We start from the raw sequence: 7,757 nt of genomic DNA on the forward strand, positions 1-7,757 counted from the left end.
GTTACCCATGCTAAACCGTGGTTCAAGACAAAATTTCATTTATTTGTCAATAGAAATAAATATTTCACAATCTATAATGACATCGTTTTTGTGATTAATAACTATACTTTATGTTCAATTTGTAACAATGAAAGTACATTCTGCATATCATATTTACATGACGATTCATAACTGGCAAAATTACAGTTATGAAGTAGCAACGAAAATAATTTATGGTTGGGGGTCATCACGACATAAGGAACGGTATTAAAGCGTCGCGGCATTAGGAAGGTGGAGAACCACTGCTCTGAACGAAATGAGATTAGGAACAGCAGCTAAGTGAATGCGCAACATCTATTCAGTCAATACGTGTATTCCTCTATATCACGCAGGGGACAGTGTGGAACATCGTGCTCCAATAAATTCAAAGCTGCTCTGCACGGGTTTATTCCCTTGAGCGGGTAGGTAAGCAGCGAGCGCGTTCTTTCTTTCAAAGGTCCCTCCGCACCCCAAACAGGTGGAAACGCGCAAGCGCTGTTTCTTTAACATAACACGGAACGCCGACTGCACCGATCAAAGCCCGGCCATTCCCCCGGTTCCCTCACGCCGGACTCGCCCCCTGGTGAATGCAACCCCCGTTCTCGGCGTCCAGTGCTAATAAACGTTGTGTGTGTGCGGCGGGGGTCCGCCCCGAGGCGCCCTGCCGAACTTCTCCCTGCCCGCGTGGAACTCGGCGTCTCGGCGCTCTTCTGGCCACGCCTGGGGCGCGGGCTCGGCCGGGGCCGCCGTTGTTGTAGTGACCGGCAGACGCCGGCGCTCCAGGCCGACGGTTCCGGGCGCCGCAGGGTCCCCCTTCCAGCCCCGTCCCCTTCCCTTCCCCGCCCTTCCTTCCACCGGCGGGAGCCCGGCGACGACCGCTGCCCCATGGCCTCCGCTGCGGTAAGGATGCAGTTGGGGCGCTTCTCGGGATCCGTCCCCGCGGGCGGCGGGGCCAGGTTTGGGCCGCTCCCGCACACGGTGGGAGGCGTCCGCCGCTCGGACCCGAGCCTCCCGTCCTTAGCGCCCCGGCGTCCGCGTCCTACCGTCGGCGGACAGGCCGATCGAGGCGGGCGCCGAGCCCAGGCCGGAGAGCCGCTGCCGGAGCCGGGCGGCGCCGTCGTCCCCGGAGTGCTCTCAGCGTTGCCGGGGAGCGCCTGCGTCAGAATCGCCGGGGAGCTTTAAAAGCCCCGCAACCGGGGCCCCCGCCCCGACCCTGTGCAGCCGGCGCCGCGGGCGGGGCCCGGGATGTGTGTCCTCATCAAGCTGCCCAAGTGGTCCCCGGGCCGAGCCCGGGCCTGGGACGCCGCGGGGAGAGAGCTTGCCGGCTGCGGGGGCGAAGTCGGCGCCCCGGGTCTCGGTGCCAGGGTACAGGGTCCGGCGGGCGGGGAGCGAGGCGGCTCCGGCGCCCCCCGCGCCTGCGCAGATCGCTGCGGGAGGTGGCGGCCCGGCCCCCCGGCTGCCCCGAGTGCCGGTCGGCCGCCGTGTTCAGTCCCTGACACCTTCCCTTCCCAGGAGGACCCCGTTCTGGAGCGGTATTTTAAAGGCCACAAGGCTGCCATCACCTCCGTGGACTTCAGTCCCAAAGGCAAACAACTTGGTAAGTTCGTTTTACTCTGTTTTTGTTGTTTGGAACTTTTGCAATGGCGGGAAATCCTCCTGGCCAGGCTGGGCCTCCCCACAGGGCCCCCGGGGCCCTCGGCCGGTAGGGGGCGGTTCGACGCCTGGGGAGTCCCGCTCCGCGGCGGCCCCGCCCTCACGATCGCGCCGCGCGGGGCCGTGCCGGACGGAGGCGCTGCGCGCCGCAACCACCAGGGGGAGCCAGTGGGAAGGGGAGGGGTTAGTCCCGGGCCTCGGGACGGTGGGGTGTTGGCCGCCGAGTTGGTGAAAAGTTGTGAGCGGATCCGGAGGAAGTGGGGGAGCGAGAAGTTGGGGCTGTGCCGGAGGCCGAGGACCGAGAGCGCTCAGGTGACCCTGGAAAGCCGTCGTGGCTGGAGGGGGACCGTGAGCCCGCCTCGAAAGGAGGGACCTGCTGGCCAGCTCGCCCCTACCTGAACCCTTCCCCGCCGCGGGGGCTCTCGTGGCTGCGTCGGCGCCAGGGCCGTGCCGATCCAGATGGCCGTGAGGTGGACCTGGGCAGGCAAGGGCTGCCTGCTGCTGGCGCTTCTAACCGTGGGCTATGTCCTCCTGGAGCTCTCCGTGTCTGGTTTCCATTCCTCCTCAGGAGCCGGCCTGCCCAGGGGGCGGTCACAGAGGCAGCTCACTGACTCGGAGGCGAAGCCGGTGGATCTGTCCCGGCCGCTGTATGAGAAGCCTCCCGCAGATTCCCATGCCCTGGGAGAGTGGGGGAAAGCCAGCAAACTGCAGCTCACCGACGGTGAGCAGAAGCAGGTAGAGGAGCTCATTGAGAGATACGCTATCAACATTTACCTCAGTGACAGGATCTCCCTGCACCGCCATATAGAGGACAGAAGAATGTATGAGTGTAAAGCCAAGACGTTCAACTACCGGAGCCTCCCCACCACCTCGGTCATCATAGCTTTCTACAACGAAGCCTGGTCCACTTTGCTCCGCACCATCCACAGTGTTTTAGAGACTTCCCCCGCCGTCCTTTTGAAGGAGATCATCTTGGTTGATGACTTGAGTGACAGAGTGTATTTGAAGACCCAGCTTGAAAGTTACATCAGCAATCTCGATCGAGTCCGCTTGATTCGAACCAATAAGCGAGAGGGGCTGGTTAGGGCCCGCCTGATTGGGGCCACTTTTGCCACAGGAGATGTGCTCACCTTCCTAGACTGCCACTGTGAATGTAATTCTGGATGGCTGGAGCCTCTTTTGGAAAGGATTGGTAGAGATGAGACAGCAGTTGTTTGCCCCGTGATAGACACCATTGACTGGAATACGTTTGAATTCTACATGCAGACAGGGGAGCCCATGATTGGTGGGTTTGACTGGCGTTTAACATTCCAGTGGCATTCTGTCCCCAAACAGGAAAGGGACAGGCGGTCTTCAAGAATCGACCCTATCAGGTCACCCACCATGGCTGGCGGACTGTTTGCTGTCAGCAAGAAATACTTTGAGTACCTTGGAACCTATGACACTGGAATGGAAGTGTGGGGAGGTGAAAACCTAGAGCTCTCTTTTCGGGTGTGGCAGTGTGGCGGGAAGTTGGAGATCCACCCCTGTTCCCACGTGGGTCATGTATTTCCTAAACGGGCACCATATGCCAGGCCCAACTTCCTGCAGAATACGGCTCGGGCAGCCGAAGTGTGGATGGATGAGTATAAGCAGCATTTCTACAACCGAAACCCTCCAGCAAGGAAAGAAGTTTACGGTGACATTTCTGAAAGAAAATTACTACGAAACCGGCTGAGATGCAAGAGCTTTGACTGGTATTTAAAAAACGTGTTTCCTAACTTACACATCCCAGAGGATAGGCCAGGCTGGCATGGAGCTGTCCGCAGTGTTGGGATTTCTTCTGAATGTCTAGATTATAATTCTCCTGACAACAACCCCACGGGTGCTAATCTTTCACTATTCGGATGCCATGGCCAAGGTGGGAATCAATTCTTTGAATACACCTCTAACAAGGAAATACGGTTTAATTCTGTGACAGAGTTATGTGCAGTGGTCCATGAGCAGAAAAATTCTGTGGGAATGCAAGCTTGTCCCAAAGATGGGCTCCCCGTTCCAGCAAACATTATTTGGCATTTTAAAGAATACGGAGCCATTTTTCACCCACACTCAGGACAGTGTGTGAGTGCTTATCGGACACCTGAGGGCCGGCCTGATGTCAAAATGAGCACTTGTAATGCTCTAGATACAAATCAAATCTGGAGGTTCGAGAAGTAGGAGAGCACAAACTGCACTTTGGTCCTGAGCTGACAATAGTTTCAGAAAAGTCGAAGCGCCTTCCAAGGTCCTCAGCGAAGATTGTGTTTTATCAGAAATCACCTGGAGGCCAGCTGGAGCGCTCTGTGAAAGCTGTGGTTCCCTTTGGTCTCTTGCACTGACACCCGGTCACAGAGCTGCTGCTGCTGAAGATTTCTAAGTGCCTTACTTACGGATTGTTTTGTCTAAGAGCTGTGCCAGTCTGGTCCCAGAGAGCTCCTCCCCAGAAGTGACTGTGCGTGGAGATGCACAAAACCTTTAAGTACCAGGCTTAATGTTTTTGTTTAAAAATGTCAAAGTCTAAGTAAAATGAGATATGGTTCATGGTGATGGGTCATTCTATGTACATCCTATTTAAGAACAAAAGCAAAAACTAAATAACTTATAAATGTAGTTTGAACTAATGCTATTTTTAATGATTTGTAGAATTTAACTTTTTAATTTTCTTGGCAAACATTGAATTTTAGATTTCGTTCATCTTTTAATCTAATTTTCCTTTAATCAAATAGAATTCAAAGTTGACGTGATGGGGAAAAGGCCTGCCATAGATCTATGTACCCTTGGAAGAGGGCATTAGTTTGCATGTCTTTTACTCTATGGGACATTGTAGAAAAATATACCCACATCTATCTAATGGAAGTGGAAAGACATTTACAAAGTTTACTTCGTGTAAACTTGGATTTAATTGATCTATATTGATACCTCAAATCACTCTGAATTTGTACGCCGCCCTCTATGTGAGTGTCTTTGTGTGTATAGGGCATTTTCTGATTGTACTTCCTTGAGTTATAAATATATTGCAAAAGGACCCATTTGAAATACTGTGCCTCCCTTTGTTAATATTTAATCATGAAAAGTAAACACAATTGAGGCCTCACTGAAGTAAGACCCAATTGTGTCTACTGAAATATGTGAAACTGAAAGTGGACCTAGTCTTACAAGGGCTGCTGTACACTTCTCTGAGTTCTTACCGATTAGGAAATGTAGGTATTTATTTTAGGAATCGTGTCAAGGAAAAAGCACTGTCTTGGCAATCAGGAGAGCTACCTCCCAGCTCATTTCAGCACCTGGTGCTGAGCCTGGCCTTTAGACCGCAGCTTTCAGTATGTGTTTGAGTGAATGAGTGGCTCAACTAATGACTTTAGTCAAGTTGTTTGATGTGTTTGGGCCTCAGTTTCCCCATCTGAAAAATGAGGGTGCTGGCTTAGATCTTGAAGACTCCTCCAAGCTTTGAAATGCTATGACTACATTTTGCTCTTCTCAGATTCAGTCACTGTGCAGTCTTTCTAACACTTCATCTAACACCTTTCACCTAGGCAATGTTATGCAGCAATATACCTCCAGTTACAAAGCTGAAAAATAGAGAGTTTCAAAATTAAAATTAAGGGAGCTGAGTTCAACTAAAGTGATTTATTCTGCTGAGGGTGAATTGTTAACTGTGTATACTGTCATATCATTTTGATAACTGTTGAACCAATTTTGTCTTTATGATTTCAATTAAACGTTTCTAAGCTCAAAGAATATAAATATTTCCCAAACAAAATTTATTTAAGAAGTAAATACGTTCTTTTTAAAAGAGTATTTTTTGAAAAAACGTTTTTATTCCGGTGTCATATCTGGAATGCATAGTCTTAATTTAAAGTTAAATCTCAATTATTTCACTTGATGTAGATTCATGAAGTGTTATGCTTCACATAATTAATCCAACATATTCTTAAATAAGGTTGCTTTTTGGTATTTACTTAATGACTTGGAGAGGAGAATCTTCAAAAAGTGAAATTTGTAAAAGTTTTTTCGAGTAACTGTTTGAAAAAGAAGCCCTGGTGGCATAGTGGGTTATGTGTGATGCTAATGGCAAAGCCAGCAGATTGAAGCCACTGGCTGCTCCCTGGAGAGAGATGAGACTTTCTCTAAAAACAAGCTAAAACACCCCCGCCCCCAATCTCACTTCTGTGGAATTGAGTCCCACTCACAGCAACCTCATAGAACAGAGTGTGCTTTTGAGACTATAACTCCTTGTGGTTGTCAGGTGCCATCGTGTTGGCTCCGACCCACAGTAACTTTATGCGTGACAGAAGGAAACACAGCCCCGTTCTGTGCGTACTTGAACCCAGTGTTTTAGTCATAGGGTCAACTGTCTCCTGGAGCGCCTTCCTCTTTTTCACTGTCCCTCCACTTCATCAAACATGATGGCCTTCTCATTAGTGGAGTAGAAAGCCTCATCTTTCTCCCTTGTAGTACTTGGTGGTTTCCAACTGCTGACCTTGTGATTAGCAGCCCAACGTGTAGTATGCTTTGCTACCAGAGCTCCCACAGCCTCAGAAACCCTCAGGTCTAGCTCCACCCTGTCCTGTAGGGTTGCTACGAGTCAGCATCGACTCGATGGCAGTGAATTTTGAGATATTTCAAAAAGAAACTTGATGCATATTCTGTAGATTTTATTTCTCATTTGCTTCTTGAAATGGAAACATAATTTGTGTAAGTTATCTAACACTATTTTTCAAAGAATGATTTCACAGGTGATGTGCATGGCCCCTGGATAGAATTTAAGAAAGATTTCTAAAAAGCTCTGGTATTTTCAGAAGGTTTAATTGGCAGCAGGTATTTTTTCAAACCCGTTCATTCTCTCCACTTTTATCGGGGTTTTTCTTTTTAATCACCCTTTCTCTTATATTTAAGTTTTGTTGTTTATGCTTAGCTTTCTTTCACATGGGAGAACCCAAATTGATGTATTATGGATACCTTTATTGGAATTACATTTATTAGTGTCTTGTCTGAATGGAAAAGAAGCTTTTAAAAATTCAGTGCCTCATTTGATCTAAATTATTTTGTGTGACCTATCCATTTATTTGAAAGAAGCTTCAGGCAAGTGCTTTAAATAAATAATTTGAAATAATGTGACCGTGAATTTCTCACAATAGTGTAGGTAACTGAAGAACAGGAATTTCACATTTCCATATATAGACATGTTCCGATTTATCTTAACTCCAAAATCATACTGTAAAGCTACATACAAAGTATACTTTGATTTCCTAATTTTAATGTGTTAATACCAAAGTTTTCTTTTGCTATAGATAATTAGAGCTTCTCTTTTAAGTTAATTTACTTATTTAATAACAGATTTAGTAAAACATTTGGTGGTTAAGAAGATTCTACTTTAAATGCTATTTGTGTCATTTCATAGTCCAATAAAAAAGAATAGATTGAAGAGGCCATTTTTGCAATCTTGAAAAAAAAAAGAAAAAAGATTGAGCCACTTGAAAAACCTCTATAATTCAAAATAACTAACTTGTAATAGAAAAGCTGCCTTCACACCCAGTGGCAGGTGCCAGCACAGTCGTTAGATGTTGGCAAATAAAACGTTTCTAGGTTGAAAATGAGATGATTTTTCATTTGTATAGTGTCCGTTGGTTTGGAATCGTACTTTTAATGAAAACTTTTATTGATAAGATCTTTGGTTTTGACGTGTTTGTCCTTTGGGTTTGCTGTTTTTATAGTGTTATTAAATGAGCACAAAGAATGTTGAGATCAGATTAATCCTTTCTGAGTGATTTTTTTTCCTGTGTGATTTCATTAATGGTATCTGCAGTGTCGATTAAGACATCTAAATAAAATATGTGCCTACTTATTTTTACAAGTGGACGCTGATGATTTTATTCTCATCATGGTATAACCGCCCAGTGTGCACATTTATTCATGTTAGCAAGGATAACTTAAGCTTGTAACTTTTTTACTTACTTGAAAATGCAGACAGCAGAATATAAGAAAGTCAAACTTCCAGCGTTATTTTGCAGTTGTCATTAAACAGAAAATCTTCTGAAGTGACGTTGGGTTTCTTTTTTTTTTTTTTT

The 7,757-nt window shown here is 47.3% G+C and overlaps 2 protein-coding genes across 5 annotated transcripts in view; both read left to right on the forward strand.

The window, feature by feature from the left end:
• The first annotated feature begins 854 nt into the window (after positions 1 to 854).
• POC1B (POC1 centriolar protein B) overlaps positions 855 to 7,757 on the forward strand; it is a 130,547-nt gene continuing 123,644 nt past the window's right edge. For all 4 annotated transcript variants that reach the window (XM_004700411.3, XM_045289593.1, XM_045289599.1 and 1 more), the window contains exons 1-2: positions 855 to 918; positions 1,531 to 1,615. In XM_004700411.3, the coding sequence (XP_004700468.1) occupies positions 904 to 918; positions 1,531 to 1,615 (100 nt within the window). In that variant the 5' untranslated portion in view covers positions 855 to 903. The remainder of the gene's footprint in view (positions 919 to 1,530; positions 1,616 to 7,757) is intronic.
• LOC105978413 (polypeptide N-acetylgalactosaminyltransferase 4) lies at positions 2,125 to 5,866 on the forward strand. The gene has a single exon (XM_013004108.2). The coding sequence runs from the start codon at positions 2,131 to 2,133 to the stop codon at positions 3,865 to 3,867; it is 1,737 nt and encodes a 578-aa protein (XP_012859562.1). The 5' UTR covers positions 2,125 to 2,130; the 3' UTR covers positions 3,868 to 5,866.

The sequence above is a fragment of the Echinops telfairi genome, unplaced genomic scaffold (assembly GCF_000313985.2).
Source record: "Echinops telfairi isolate 266 unplaced genomic scaffold, ASM31398v2 ScPeMD7_2;HRSCAF=8, whole genome shotgun sequence".
Classification (NCBI taxonomy): domain Eukaryota; kingdom Metazoa; phylum Chordata; class Mammalia; order Afrosoricida; family Tenrecidae; genus Echinops; species Echinops telfairi.

Bases quoted from the DNA above. Each gene is read 5' to 3' on its own strand.
- LOC105978413 (XM_013004108.2), top strand. From the start codon at position 2,131: ATGGCCGTGAGGTGGACCTGGGCAGGCAAGGGCTGCCTGCTGCTGGCG.